General features: G+C 37.8%; 1 protein-coding gene across 2 annotated transcripts in view; it reads left to right on the forward strand.

The window, feature by feature from the left end:
* The window catches only part of PPP1R12A (protein phosphatase 1 regulatory subunit 12A), a 113,253-nt gene that overhangs the window by 46,242 nt on the left and 50,719 nt on the right, over nt 1-16,292 (forward strand). For both annotated transcript variants that reach the window (XM_014248945.2, XM_005519385.3), the window contains exon 3: nt 15,179-15,297. In XM_014248945.2, coding sequence (XP_014104420.1) covers nt 15,179-15,297 — 119 coding nt within the window. The remainder of the gene's footprint in view (nt 1-15,178; nt 15,298-16,292) is intronic.

The raw sequence follows: 16,292 nt of genomic DNA on the forward strand, positions 1-16,292 counted from the left end.
TCCTTCCTTCCTTCCTTCCTTCCTTCCGCCACTTCCTTCCGCCACTTCCTTCCGCCACTTCCTTCCGCCACTTCCTTCCGCCACTTCCTTCCGCCACTTCCTTCCGCCACTTCCTTCCGCCACTTCCTTCCGCCACTTCCTTCCGCCACTTCCTTCCGCCACTTCCTTCCGCCACTTCCTTCCGCCACTTCCTTCCGCCACTTCCTTCCGCCACTTCCTTCCGCCACTTCCTTCCGCCACTTCCTTCCGCCACTTCCTTCCGCCACTTCCTTCCGCCACTTCCTTCCGCCACTTCCTTCCGCCACTTCCTTCCGCCACTTCCTTCCGCCACTTCCTTCCGCCACTTCCTTCCGCCACTTCCTTCCGCCACTTCCTTCCGCCACTTCCTTCCGCCACTTCCTTCCGCCACTTCCGCCACTTCCGCCACTTCCGCCACTTCCTTCCTTCCGCCACTTCCTTCCTTCCGCCACTTCCTTCCTTCCGCCACTTCCTTCCTTCCGCCACTTCCTTCCGCCACTTCCTTCCGCCACTTCCTTCCGCCACTTCCTTCCTTCCTTCCGCCACTTCCTTCCGCCACTTCCTTCCGCCACTTCCTTCCGCCACTTCCTTCCTTCCTTCCGCCACTTCCTTCCTTCCTTCCGCCACTTCCTTCCGCCACTTCCTTCCTTCCTTCCGCCACTTCCTTCCTTCCTTCCGCCACTTCCTTCCTTCCTTCCGCCACTTCCTTCCGCCACTTCCTTCCGCCACTTCCTTCCGCCACTTCCTTCCGCCACTTCCTTCCTTCCGCCACTTCCTTCCTTCCGCCACTTCCTTCCTTCCGCCACTTCCTTCCTTCCGCCACTTCCTTCCTTCCGCCACTTCCTTCCGCCACTTCCTTCCGCCACTTCCTTCCGCCACTTCCTTCCGCCACTTCCTTCCTTCCGCCACTTCCTTCCGCCACTTCCTTCCTTCCTTCCGCCACTTCCTTCCTTCCTTCCGCCACTTCCTTCCTTCCTTCCGCCACTTCCTTCCTTCCTTCCGCCACTTCCTTCCTTCCTTCCGCCACTTCCTTCCTTCCTTCCGCCACTTCCTTCCTTCCTTCCGCCACTTCCTTCCTTCTGCCACTTCCTTCCTTCCGCCACTTCCTTCCTTCCGCCACTTCCTTCCGCCACTTCCTTCCGCCACTTCCTTCCTTCCTTCCGCCACTTCCTTCCTTCCTTCCTTCCTTCCGCCACTTCCTTCCTTCCTTCCTTCCTTCCTTCCTTCCTTCCTTCCTACTACTTAGTTGGAATTTACTTACTAAATAGCACAACTCTTTTAAATCGTCCAAATTTGTAATCTGACATTTTTTATTTTTAAATTCATAATAAAAATATTACATGATAACATGCTTTGATTATTTCAGGTTTGCGTGTCTCAAAATCTAAAATTATATTTAAGAAAGGAACTGAACTAGGAGAATGTAATTCTAATCTTAGAATTGTAGAGTATTTGAGCTGGCAGGGACCTTTCATAGGACATCTAGTCCAACCCCTCTGCAATGAGTAGTAGGGGCATCTATGACTAGATTGGGTTATTCAGAGCTGTGTTCAACTTGGCCTTGAATTCCAGGAATGGGGCATCTCTGACTTCTATGGGCAACCTTTTTGGGTGTTTCACCATAAAATCATTTGCATTGGAAAACACTTCAAAGATCATGGAGTCCTATGTTTGTCTGAACACCACCATGACAACTAAACCATAGTAATCAAAACATTCCCTCTTTCAGTTTGAAGCCATTTCCCCTTTTCCTGTTGTTACATGCCCTTGTTAAAAGTTCCTCTCCAGCTCTTCTATAGGCTCCTTCAGGCTGCTATAAAATATATATATGTACTCTAATGTACACATTACTCTTAAGTAGTCCCTGCTGCTACTCAGATGTTCCTGAGTGAGTGCACCCATGTGCTGGAGATCTGCGAGAAGTACAGAATATGGAGGTGGTAGTGAGCTTCTCTGAAAAAAACTGGATATCTCAGGGAGCCACCACTTCAGCAATGTTTTTGCCTTGGTCCCATGCTAGTTACTAGTGGGCTGAATTTGTGGCATGGCCTCCCACTTGTTGGGATTTTATTTTGCTCTGTACTGTCTGGTCAGTGGGCTTGTCATTGCAGGTGTATTCCCTGTTCCTGTTATCCTGCACTGTGTTCACCACTCTGACAGCTTCTTCCAGCAGTACCTCCCGTGTCATTTCAGTTTTCTGCTCCTTCAGAATACCCATCTTCTCTTGAATATGCTTCCTGTCTCTTCTAAAAAAATGCATCTTCCACTTTAAGGAATGTTTGTCTTACAGAAGGCCACTTCAAGTGAAATGCAGTAGAGAACAGTTTGATGTGTAACAAAGTGTCAGCTGCTTGCAAAGGGGGAGGTGTGCTGTAAAAGTAAAATTGAAAGACAACTGTTCCTGTTGTTTCTGACATCTGTAAATGCTGGGAGTGTTTCAGCTTACTGGAAATTCTTGGAACACTTTAATTTTAGAATTGTCAAATTAGTTTGCTGTTCATCTAGTTTATGATTATGTAAGTCACCTTACAAGTAATTGTAATATAAATACGTTTTAAATCAAAATTCTTCAACATTGCCATAACAGGTGGATTTTGTATAGTATGTTCTCTTTTCTGTTCTCCATTATTTTTAAAGCTTTGGAAAGCTTTATCCAAATGAGCTTTTTTTTCACTAATTTGTTAGTGTGAATTAAGGTGTCAACATGAACTGCTTTGTAAAATTATAGTTATGTGAAAAGAAACTTAAGGAAAGGAGGACTTGAACAGAAATTTTGTATGCGTTCTTTAAGATGGTATTTAATGGGTAAGACCCTTAAATTCACCTTTGTATGACTCTTTCCTTATGTATAATTATTTTATCTGATTGATATCTTCTACAGTTGAAAAGTTTCTATAATATTTCACTATCAGAGAATAAACAAATAACTTTTTGAATGAAAAAAAAAGTAGTAGGGGAGGGGAAAATAGTGCAAAGTGGCGTTTAAGAAATACTTTTTAAATGCTTACTTTTTTTATTTCTCTCTGCTGTGTATTGCATCAGATTGGAATAAATCTGAAGTAGTAAAAATTTCTATTTTGTTCAATAATTGAAATTTGTGTTAAAAATCATTTTCTTGTGGGCTTTGTAGGATGCTTAGTTGTGAGTGTGCAGTTGATGTATTTTGAACCTTGTTTGCAACTGTTCAGTGGCTACTGTACAGTCATACTACTTAAATAGGAATGCTTTTCAATTCTACCCAGAATGAAAGTTGCACCTTCTGAGAAGTGTAAGAAAAGTGTTTTTCAAAACTAACATAAAGTCAGTGACAGTTACAGTTTTGTTGCAAAAAAATCCCAAAAACCAGAGCGGGAGAGAGATGTCTGCTGAAGGAGGAATAGCATTTTCATACCTTCATGTAGTAGATAGTACAACAGTTTGACAGACATTGTTGTAGATACTAAAATTCCTCATGGGTTCAAGGGACGATAAATCCATGGAGGGTGGATACATTAAAAAAGTACTAATGCGGAATACATGCATATAAATGGAGTCTGATTGAGAAAGTCCATGGAGGTAGCTGGAAAGATATTATATGAGAAGTAGTATGTATTTGCTCTGCTTTTATTCTCCTTGGAGATCTTATGTCTCGAGACGGCTAGGTGTCAACTGGATACTGACTCTGTATAGTAGCTTTTATGTTTGAGAAGCATGTTTGATACCTGTAGTTTGATACCCATACAAATCCTAAGACTTAACACGGTTTCAAAATACACCTCCTTTATTTAAGAGGTTTTAAAGGCTGAAGCATATGATTACAGTCATAAACAGAAAAACATCTCAAGTTCAGAGTCTCCTCAATGAATTTATTTAAGAAGAGAATAGTAGTTTGACCAACTCTGCTGCTGTAAAACACAGCTCACTCACTTTTCCTTTCTGCCCAAAGCTTCCTATATTGTATATCCCCTCCTTTCCCTAATATTTAAAGCAGACTTTAAAAGGCTTGTATGTAACCACAGGCTTGCTGCTGACGCCCATCTGTTTTTCCAGACTCCAGACACCTGAAAGTGAACCCAGACAAACTTGTTTGCTGAAGCCTTTGCAAACCATTGTCCCAGGATCTCCCTATTTTAGTAACAGTCCATTATGCTAAATGAGTGATCCTTGTCTGATAGACAGAGGACTCTGAGACAATCCTGCAAACCTGTAGTTGGATATCTAGATGTTCTGTCTGAGACAGTCCTGCAAACCTATAGTTGGATATCTAGATGTTCAGTGATAAGTGGTTTTTTTACAGCTCTAATTGCCATGGGGGGGACTGCTGTGGGTGCTGTCCGGTAGTGATTCCTGCCTGTGGTACAAGACCAGTGCTCACCTGGCAACAGCTAGTCAAGAGAATTCAGTGGAGTTGACAACATGATTAGAGTGATCTAACTTGAGACTATTGCAGAAACAGATAGATACTCACTTCCACCCTTGGTTTTGCCTCCTCCACCTTCCCTCTTGCGTTATCTAATGATCGCACAACAGTGTGGGAACGATAGGCATAAGAATAGCCTTCAGGGGCTTTGGAGGCTTTATACTCTTTTGGATCACTGAGCTGACCTGGCTTGCCAGCAGCACTTGGCATAGATATACAGGTAAAAAAAAAAAAAAAGTCTAAGCTGCTTTTCAGACATATCTTGTACTTCTGATCGGAAGCCTGGCTGAGTAGGGCTGCCTGTTCAGTAGTGGAGTCCCATGCTTCATCTCACACCTCGTGAGCCTGAACCACTTGGTACTGTTCAGTGGTCTTTCATGATATCTGAGGGTGTTGGTGCCGCAAAGTGTGTTTCAAAGCAGAAGTTTTTAATGCATTTTCTCTCAAGGTATCAATAATTTGATCATCTGAAGCTGTTTCTTACTAATGAGTTTTTAATCTAAACTCTTTTTCTGTAACCCATTTTAATCCTAAAGAGCAAAACATTACTTAGGCAAAGCACAGTAATAAAAATGTCAGGGATGGCTCCTATCTCCTTCAGCTTGGTTCCAAGTTACAGTTTTAATTAAGTGAGTAGGAAGTGATATTACTAGTGATACATTCAGAAATGTATGTTTGGAGAATAATCAGAAATTTGTGTTTTTGTATGACAAGGTAAAGCTTGTGGTCTGAAGTGCACCCCAGGCAAACTGATGATACAAACTTGTATGGGGATTGGTCTTAAAGAGATGCTATAAGGTAAAGGGATGTTTTTGTCAGGATCCAAAATGTTTTATTTGAATACTAGGAAATGTTAACTGGAGGTGTAGAATTAAAAGGAAAAGCAAGCAAAGATGAAATATCATACAACCCACTCAAGAAAATGAGGACTTCAGAAGGATAAAACATACCATATGACAGAATAAAACCAGGGAAAGATATATTCCCAGCCAAGGAAAAACAGCTCTTCTAGAAGAATGACTGACTATTACAAGTTGATATTGGTAAAGTTGCAGTGTTTGTTTTAAGAGCTGTTAAAAGGTCACTGCAGACTTTAGAAGATTGTTTTAGTTAATTTCCATTTGCTGCCTTCTTTCTGGAAAAACAGATAGGGAAAAAACATGTCCCCTAGTGTCCTCTCCCCCCAGTCAAAAGTGTGGTGCTCTGTGCAACATAAAAGTTCCTCCTTCTCCAGACTTGTATCAGTTATCTGCAGGGATAAAGCTAAATTCTGTTAGATAAAAGAGTGGACAGACTAGGAGAAGATCAGTGAGATAGTATCAGTTGGCATTTCCTTTTATGAAGATGTACTGTGGCAGTGTCCTGTTTCCAGCATGTTTTTGCTGCATATACATATGTCCTAAGAATAATGAAATACTAATGTAATTGTTAAGGTTGATGGTGAAGTGTCGGAGTCATGGAGAGCTGGTCACTGTAGAATACATGAAGTTTGTGGTCTATAGCTGCCTTCTTTCAGACTGGATTACTGTGTGCATCTCTACTTTTGACTAAATATTTTTAGTGTATTTAGTTAGTGTATTAGTATTTACTAAGCGTTCTTGTTCTTCTAAGGGTAAATGTAATAGTTAAGTTCAGAGATATCTTCGTCAGGAAAACTATTTAATGGAAAATATCTTTTTTTCTTTTAATACAGTTTAGCAGTTAATTCAGTCTAATGAAAGGTCAAGGGACTGTTGCCCATTGTAATGCTCAGAACCCTCTTAATTTTTGGCTGAAAAAGAATTTGAAAATGGAGGTGATGTCTAAAAAAACATCCTGTTTTGAGAAGTGAAATAGGAGAGGTCTTACTTCTTTCTCACAAAACTTTGATTTTATTGGTATCCCGAGAACAATTTAGAGTAGAATTCTTACATCTGAATTCTGAAGTTGAAGGTGGTACATATGGAAGAGAAAACATACAGAAGTGTGATAGATACGGAAACTTGAGAGCTTGGATAGACTCACAAGAAACAACACTCAGGTCCTTGCTGTCTGATAGCTTGTAACTGCCCATTGCCACCAGTAAGTTCCTATTTTCTATTTAGGGCTAGAACATAGGAGAACAGCTCTAGATAGATACAAGAGCAACCAAGTTCTGAATTGCACAAAGGCTTGGTGAGTATGGCATACTGTCACACATGAGACCCTCATCAACCAATTCAAAATTGCTATATGACAGAGGTGGTGATAGATTCTCTGTAGACTGTGGAATCTATGGAATTATTAGTACTGTTGACCACTGAATGTAGTATTCATTGAGTTATCTGATATAAGAATAATTTAATTTGTGGTAAAGTTGGTTTTGAGGATTGTTTTCTAGGAGAAAACAAGGTTGTGGTATAGATTGTCACCTCTGTCCATCTCACTTTTTATTTTCTTCCGGCTTTTACTTGAGTGGTTTTCTCTGTTGTGAGTTTGACCCTATTCTAACACATACAGTAGACTTTCTAGTGACACTAAAGCAATTTATGACCTACTTATCCTGTCTTAAAGCCATGTCTTTTGTTGGCTATCCTAAACTACATCATTTCAGTGCAAATGATCCTAATCTGCAACTGTTTTTCTAGTCTTATCCCTGACTGAGGCAGGATAAAAGATATTTGAATTCCTCTAAAATGCATGTAGATGTAGCCATGATATCTCTAGACACATAAGGGTTGCTGTGCATTGATGAAAGTGAGTTATGTGGGTACAATTCAGATACTACATCACAGAAATGTGAGGGTTTTCTATAAACAGTGGATATGACAGGAAAAAAGTATAAAAATTGAATTATTTGAAACCTCTATTTCAGAAAAGATACTACTTATCAAATTAGAATGAAGAGTAGGACTTTGATTTGGAAGAGGAGTGATTTCAAGGAAATTCAGAGGACTGAACATGTAAACAATTGCTATGAAGTACAGATTGCTGGTATCTAAGAAGGGGTCAGACTAAGTTCAGTACTACAGAGTGATGCTAGAAACTGCCCTGTGATAGTAATGTTCCTTTGCAGAGAGGTCTGCTTACTATATTATTATGTCATATAATTACAAATAAGTTCTGTAATGTAGTAGTTATGTATATGCTAAGATCTGTTTAACACAGGAAAAGAATTATCTCGGTTTAATTTTTTCTGATATAAATGTGAGCACGTGGCTGTTGGAGAAAAACAAGCCTGTGAGGTCCATACTCATAACTTCTGCTGAAATAGAAATCAACTGGTTAAATCATTATTTTTGATGCTACTGTACCCAAATATAGCAATGCTGCTTTTGGCAGAAGGCAGGAGGGATAGTGAGCTTCAGGAAGGATCAACTCTTGTTAGCTGAGGAAAGTAGGAAGCAGCATGGTCTTTCTTCTCCTTTCTCCTCTTCTGCCTCCATGCTGCTGTTACCTTTTCTTCTCAACCAGTGTAACTCAATCCAAATTGTTCATCTTGATGACAGTTCTGTAAATTGCCACAAATGCTTGGAAACTTGCTATGGGAAAACATTCCAAGCATAGTGTTGTCAGCTGGAGTTACAGTATGACCTCTGCAGCTGCACGAGACATTTTTCACACTCAGCCTTCACTTTTGCACAATATGCTGCAAACTTCAAAATGAACACTTGTTCATGAAATGATGTTCATTAAAATAACATTTGATATGCACTTTAAAAATACTTCTTTTGCTTCATTTCATTCCTGCAGAAATTTTTGCCCTATATTCCTCCTGGCAATGCCAGGCTCCACTTCTGGTTTTTCTTGGGTGCTGGTTTGTTTGGGTTTTTTTGTGGTTGGTTGGTTTTTGGTTTGTTGTTTGTTTATTTTTTTTAATAAATATGCCATAGGTTTCCTATATGGCTTTCTCTGTGTTTTCTACTTTACTTTCTTTATTCAGTGTTTCTTTTCACCGAAACGTTGCTCTGTCACCTCTTAAATGTCTTTCCCTCTATGTGTAGAAGGTAAAATATGAAGGCTTAGTTGCTTTTCAGAGGCTGCAAGTAGGAATTTTTTCTGTTACATCTTTGCAGTATGTAGCTGGCCACCTACATATAAATATTTCTAGAGCTGGCTTCTTTCAGAGGTTTCTTGGAACACAAGGGGACTAAAACTAAGCAGATACTGTTATCTACACTGTTTCCTTTATGCTCCTGCATACCAAGAAGAAAGGCAGATGGGATTCTACTTAGTGTGCTTCCTTGTGCATGCAAGTTGCAGTGGAGGCTGGGAACAGCCAACTATGCAAAATTCAGTGGTGTCGCTATGTTTTGGAATATTGGCTTCATAATCATAAATATGTTTTTTATATAGGTACAATATTTTAGAAGTGATAGAAAAGTACTATTTACATAGGAAGACTTTTTGTTTGTTTTTTTCACTACTTTGATAGCTTTGGGAATATTTGACAATTATGAAGCAAAGATGTGTGTCAGAGATGTCTTCATGAGAGCTTTACGAGAGAGAATCAGAAGTTGGATTTGATGCTATCTGCAAGACCTGTTGCATATTGAAGGACATAAAAAAGTCTTTGCAGACTGCTTAATTATTTGGAAAAAATGATATATGCTTTAGTCTGGATTATCCTGATGAAAACTGAAAATAAATGTCTCCTTCTATTTGCTTAAAATCTTTTGGCCATTTGTTTCTCAACTATTTTTTGTTACTTTTTTTTTAAGCATCTCCAGCTATCAGAAATTCTTGGGTTCTGCAAGAGGAAATTATAAATTTACCTCTGGTGTCTTGCTGATATTAGCTGTCTTAAAATCGTCACTCATGTATTTCAGGATAAATAATTGTCTAGTTATGCCAAATAACCCTAATTGGTCTGATTTAACTTGGTGTTTTGCATAGCTACTGCTCATAGGGGAAGCATTCTTTTTTAGAATGCACTGCAGCATTCTTTTTTCAGAAGAAAAAGATGTGAGTGAAAGTCTTCTGGATTTTGCAAAGCAGCATAACCTTAAAAATGCCTGAATTTTTTCATTATTTGATTTAAATTTAAATGCCATCACAGAAGCCTGTCTTTCTTGTGCCAGTCTCTGTTCAGTTTTAAATGTTCGGAGACAGAATGTTGAAGCACAGCAGTGACTGACAGTGTGGGATGGCATTTTTTAGAGTGCCTGAATAAGACATCCCTGTGGGTTTGACTTTGTTTTTCATGTCATTTGATTTGTTCTCCTTTGGTCTTAAAATCATGCAGGAGAAAGGATTCTAGGCCCACTTAAATCGCTACAGCTTCGATTCCAATGCTGAATTTGGAACCTTTGTTTTCTTTTATAAATCATAGATTCAGAAGAGAGAGCCGCACTAGTACCTGGGCTGTGGAGAAAGGAGGTTGAGGAAAGTTACCTGTAGGATGTCTCTCAAGGGGGAGAGGAGAGTCCTCCCATGGTGCAGAGCGGGTGCTGTGTGAGGGGTCCCTGCCCAGGCAGACAGGGCTCCGAGACCTGCCATCGCCTGCCCCGCCTTGCACACATTGTAACACTCTCCACAGAATGCTTATAGGGATTACAACATGGGTTTCCAAAACCGTGAAGTTGTGGCTTTTTATCATTACATTTATCTGGGGTGTGAATTACATGTTCAAAGGTGAGTATAACATTGTGAGGGTGCATGAGGGGCTGATCGAGGGGTGGCTGTACACTGGCTGTTCATACCTATGCAGCCAACTGTGTGTTTTCCATGGCACTTGCCCACTGCCAAGAGGGCATATTTATAGTGTGTACCACAGTATTTAGCATAATGGTACTCTATTGCTACTGGATTTGCTTCATGTTTGTATTATTTTAAGACATTCAAGAAAAATAAAAAGACCAATCTTTTCTTCAATATCTTGTTTTGAGAAGTGTATCCTTATAATTCAAGAATCACATAGAAGCTATAATCCTATCTTTCAATATGTTGTCCATACAGGTATGTACACCTTTGCTTACTGGGACTTTAAGTGTTATTTTTTGCTGACAGTTAAATACCAAAAAAACCCAAATGGATAAAACCAGACCAAAGTAAAACTGCATTTGGAAATGACATGTAATCTTGAGGTAACATTTCTACCTTGTCTGACATAATAACAACATTGTTAGGAAATCAGAGTGGAACTATTTTACAGTTAGAAAATATTTTGAGAAATATTCCCAAACATTTAAAGCAATAGAAGGTCAGAGAATGATCAGGTTTTACAGTTTGTGTACTTCAACTTTAACAAAAATTGGAAATAGCAATGTTAAAATTTTATTTTTTTTATTTGTTAAGTGTCTCTTGACAATCTAATTGTTTGGCCAGAGTTATAAATGTATTCTTATCAGTTATATGAATGTTTTACAAAGATGTACTTTTAAAAGTGCATTGGTACTTTTTATTTTTGAAAAGGCAATTGAAGTACCTATTCCAAAAACATCAGTTTTTAATTTTTTTCATTGTTTCTTCAAATGAGGGTTTACACAGCTGCATGAATACAGTGATACTTTTTTAGTCTCTGGTTCCCTATTATCATTCAGTTAAGATATTATCATTCAGTTAAGATATTAATGGAATTAATTTGAACTCCACCATGTATGGATTTTTTTTTAAACCATCTGGGTTTAGCTGAAATCTTAAATGTTAGCTAATTAGTTAAAACTTCTTGGCAGACCAGTTGTGCTGTTAGCTGGGGCCCCCACTAGCAATTAGGACATGTTTCCCAGGAAGGACACACTGAGCATGTTTATTTAAAATGTATATGTAACTTTTTTTTTTTAGGCAGGACCCTCTCATCATTGTAGGAGTAAGGAACTGCTGTCTAGTCTTCTGAGCAGTCTGATGGGACCACTTGTTTGTACTAGTGAGTCTCCAATGAGCTCTGTAAGCACTTTGTAATGAACTGAATCAGTTCAAGGGGCGCTTCTCTGCCCTTCCCCTGCACTTGCCACCCTTCTGGTGACCTTCGGGTTCAGCCAGTACTTCAAGTTAATTATATCTGTAATAACTTTGCAAACTTGTTTCCAGATACTGTGAACTGGGCCAAGGTTCCAATGTAAACATATGCCCCTCTTTCTGGTGCTGAGATAAATAATATGAAAATGCTATCTGCAGTGTATGCTGTTATCCAAGTTGTAGCATCTTCCAGATTCTTAAGTTCTAAATTCAGAGATATGACTCTGTATACAAAGTGTCTTCAGAGAGAGGTGTTTTCCTGTCTTTTTGTCTATATATGCATTTTATTAACAGATGTACGCACACACAAAATTCAGTTGTAAGGGTTTTTTATTGGTTTGGGATTTTGGGGGGGGATTTTTCATAATGTAGGCCATGTTGCTAGTTAAAATTTTTTATTTCCAGTTCCTGGGATTGGTTTCGGTGTGGACTGTTCAGCTTTTGTAGAGTAATCTCAGAAGGTTAGTTTGTATTGTCTCAGATATACTGAGATTCCAGCCCTTTATTTGTGATATAAAAATGTATTTTTTCTGAAAGGGTAGGAGAGTATCTATGTTTCATAATAATTCTAGAAAAAGAAATGTCTGCAGTTTTTTTCAAGTAGTTAATTTCAGTTTTCAACAGCTATTGAGGAATATACAGCAGTGACTCCTAATAGGAAAACATCTCAATTAGAAGTATTTTTGCCTTCATAAAACAATGGTATTGAAAAGCAAACTTGTTCTTCCAGTCTTACCCAGGCTGCATAATCCTTGTCATGGAAATATCAGGACAAAAGTATCAGGAATTATTTTCTTATCTTTTGCTGCTTTTGTCTCTCCTAGTATTCCTAGGATACTTAACAGTTCTCTATATTTAGACCACAAGAGTCTAAAAGCTGTACCTTTAGCTTCAGTGTTAACACTTGAAAGCTTTAACTCAGTAAAAGAGTGTGGTTTGAATCAAACTACTGTTTCCTTGTCATCTATTTAGATTTAGAATGAACACCTTCCAATACATTATATAGATTATCACTAGATTTTCTGAATTATTCTTCTGTAGCTGTCTGTTGAACATGACTATTTTTGAACAGGTGAATTTCAAAACATGCAAACTCAATTGCTATACCAAAAGGTTTAGTAGGAGATGATGGAAATCTTTCATGTTTTCACTTTTTTACTGCTTCCAAAATTACATAAAGGACCTTTTTCTAGACATGGTGTCAAAAGGCATGGTTCTAGACATTTTATTACACTACTTCAATTTCCTTTTCACTGCATACATGTAGCTGTATAAATTAAATATCTGTCAAGGTAATGAAGTTAGATTATGTTTGTTTGCTTTAGAAAGATGAAATTTCAAGATGAAGGTAACATCTGCTTTAAAAAGGTAAAATACAAGCTGTTGTTTGTATACGTTGTTTGGGTTTTTTTCCCAAAACATAGAAGTCTTAATATATGCATACATGCCTACAAACAATAATGCACTGTTGCATGTGAAGATTTTAGTCTATGGTACCAGGATAACTGAAATGTCAAATACACTCCTATTTGAAGTCATGCTATAAGTTTTAATTAACATTTAGTTTGCAATACAATTAATTTGAGAAATAATTCTTATGTAAACAGCAAAATCTTCTCATTTTTCTCAATGTTCTTTCACTTAATTTATTCAAGGGGATCACTGTTAATTTTTTGAGAGGGATGGCAGCAGAGAGGCCTAGTTGGAGTGGCTGAAGGAAGGTTGGAAAAGTGTTGTCATTTCTTTGGCAAGGTGTGTGCTGCCTTTCATCTTTGTTGTGTGACTTCCATCCCTTTAAATCCTGTGAACTCGGAGCAAGTTCACCTATCCTTCATTTGCTGACCCAGGAAAACCAAAGCCCTGTAAGCACCTGCAAAAGGAAAATCAGATAACTCTACTTCTCCAACCCTACTAATCCCTTAGCACTGCTGATCTGATTTTGATCTGTAAGCAGCTTCATTTTGAAGTCTGCTTTAAAGGATCAATTGATCGTGAAGTTGTCCATCTATAGCAGTAAGTCTTTAAAATGCTATGCTAGCCTTTTATTCATTACCTACACTTTTTTATGCATTCCTTCTTTTATCATAATTATAAATTATTGACCCAGTTGACCAAATACAACTGCTTCAGTGAGATATGTATTTTCCTTACAGAAGTGGTTTAATTTCCTGCTAGAGGTATTATGTGTAAATACATAAAAAAATAGTTTTTTCCTTTCTGTCGTAGAATGTAAACATTGAAAGAACATGAATGTTCAGTTGGATTTTTTTAATAAACATATTTTTGTAAGTGGTTGATTTTGGATTTGTGAAAAATTTGATTTCCCCACTGCTGTTTCTGCCTGTTTAGCAAACATCTGCATAGCAATTATCTGATCTTTGATCTGGGGGGCTGTTTCACTGTTAATACAACTAGGATTGTTGAGAAACGTTCCTCTGTACTGGTTTTTCATTCTTGCAGAAGTTCAGTCCTTTAAAATGAGAGAGGTCAGAGTGGGAGCACAGCACCCTTTCAAGAAGAACAGTGTAAAACCAACATGATATACCAGTATCAAGGTTGTTGGTGGCAACTGATGATGCATATGCCAGGAGATAATGCTTGCATTTCTGGGAATTAGTTTTCATTTTGTGATATACTAGTTCTTACCACTTCTTGATGTAATTATAGAGATTTAGTAATAAGTGCTATTTAGGTCATACATTAAAAAACACAGATATATGAGAGTATTTGATTCTGAGTTACTGATTAAAGATAACAGATTCCGGCTATCTAGGATGATAATTAATTGGCAGAAGTTAAGCAGTAATAAAGTATTTCAAAGCACTTGTATTAGTGTTGGGTTAATTTTGTGATTGTCTTCTGAATAATTTGGCATTCTGTAATAGTGAAGGTAGGAAAGCACTTTTTATTTCATACACCTGTTATGATGGATGCTGGATTCTTCAGTATATCCTGATTTTTTTAATTTTTTTTTTTTGCTCAGATATATGGAAAATACGAATTAAGCTGTGCAAGGCAGGAGGCTGTGTTTGCAGCTTTTTGCTTGTCTTGACCCTGTCATGGCTCAAAGTATTGAATTTTTTAGGTAAATGGAAATATTATGTGAGAAACTGCATGACTCTGTTGACCAATTTTAATTGTTCATTAACTGTAGCTTAAAAATAACTTCATAGGCTTCTGGTTGAATACAGCTAAATAATATAATACTTTTGTGACCTATTTTTGGAATTGATCCTTTGATATAATTAGGGATTAAGAATTTTGGGCTCTTGACTCCTGAGACAGTAACACATTAAATAAGAAAACATAGTGGGATTGAAATGTGTAAAGTACAGTTTTCTTTCTCCCCTTTGCCTCCTTACCCACCAAAAACTGACTTTATGAATACTTAGAAGGAGATGTGGTTTTGTTTTTATTCATTTAAGAAGCTGCCAAAGAGATCAGGAGTAGAAACATTATGTGCCACTGAATTTGTGAGTTATAGGAAAAGTGGCTGAGTAAGAGGAGGTCGTGAGAATTGGTGGTTCCATCCCTGTTCACCTTGTCATCACTTTTGATCATTATCTAGCCATTTTCTTCTTTCAGTTCTTCCAGGTATGTCAGTAGTCTTTGTGGCAAACTGAAGACCAGAAGGCTATTTGTATTACTGGGCATTAGGATGAAAAGGCGTAGGGGTATTCATAGGTTGCAGACAGTCAAAAGGGTTTGTACTTACATGCAATATAAATGTTTCTGTTAATTGTATGTGTGCATATGATATCCTAGTGGCTGCTATTTTTTTATTTATTTATTTTTAATTAGCTTTGTTGTGTTATTTACAGGCTTTTTTTCTTTGTCTATTGGCAGGTATTTAATTAGTCAAGGAGCACATGTAGGAGCTGTAAATAGTGAAGGAGACACTCCATTAGATATTGCTGAAGAAGAGGCAATGGAAGAGCTGCTTCAGAATGAAGTAAATAGACAAGGTAATTTTTAATACAGTAGGTTGTTGTATTTATCGACACTAAATGTAGTATGAAAACTTGGGCTAAATTGTGGCTGTTAAAGTCAATTTATTTTCTAAAGAGAGTTGGTTGATACAGAATGCATATAATTCAACAGTAAACTAGTAATTGTTTCAGCCTTAGCCCAGTTTTAATGTATATGCTTAAACCCATTTAATGTCCAAAGGAAATGGTAAAAAGAAACTGGAAGACATGATCTGCAGGGAAATAAGAGACACCTACTGATACACAGGAGCTGACAGTTGCAAAGGCTTTGAATCAGTTAATTGGTAGTGTTAACAGAAATTTGATTAGCAGTTTTTACAGTTAACACACAACATCAGATTAGACAATTGTGTATATTTTTTGTCTGTATTACCATTTCCCTAATTTACTTAGTTGTTCTCTTTTCTAACAGTACTGTCAGTCTTTGCTTGAGAGTTGCTTCTGGAATGCACCTTAGCCTAGATTTTTTTATGGTTGTTCTTGAAATGCTTGGCTATACTGATGTGCAATACTAAATGACGGCAGTAGCTTCTTATGAAACTGGAATTACTTGGGGAATGAACTCTTCCAAAATCTCTCTTTCATATGTTATTGCTTTTTTAAAAAGAAATATTTTGTTATATGGGATTTTACGTACATTTTTATGGTGCAGATATTCAACATTACACAGTAATTTTTAGTCCTTTGCAAGTTCAATTAAATTATTTTGAACAGCCCAATTGTAAAATTAGCATAATGCCACAGCACTGAAAATTTCAGTGAGGTTTATGTATTTCACAATTGAAGCTTACTGTAAATCATGTATGGTGCTGTCTTTATAAGTTTCTTATGTCTGAGAAGAAGGTATGTTTACACACTTGTAGCTATTAGCTTCTAAAGCAATAATTTAGGTTGTTCTGAAATACTAAATTTCACTTGGTATGGACAGCCTATTTTCCTTCCTCTTGCATTTTTATGGCAGTTGGTTTGCT

This window comes from Pseudopodoces humilis, chromosome 5, assembly GCF_049639895.1.
Source record: "Pseudopodoces humilis isolate 2021_Gansu_Grassland_sample_001 chromosome 5, ASM4963989v1, whole genome shotgun sequence".
NCBI lineage: Eukaryota > Metazoa > Chordata > Aves > Passeriformes > Paridae > Pseudopodoces > Pseudopodoces humilis.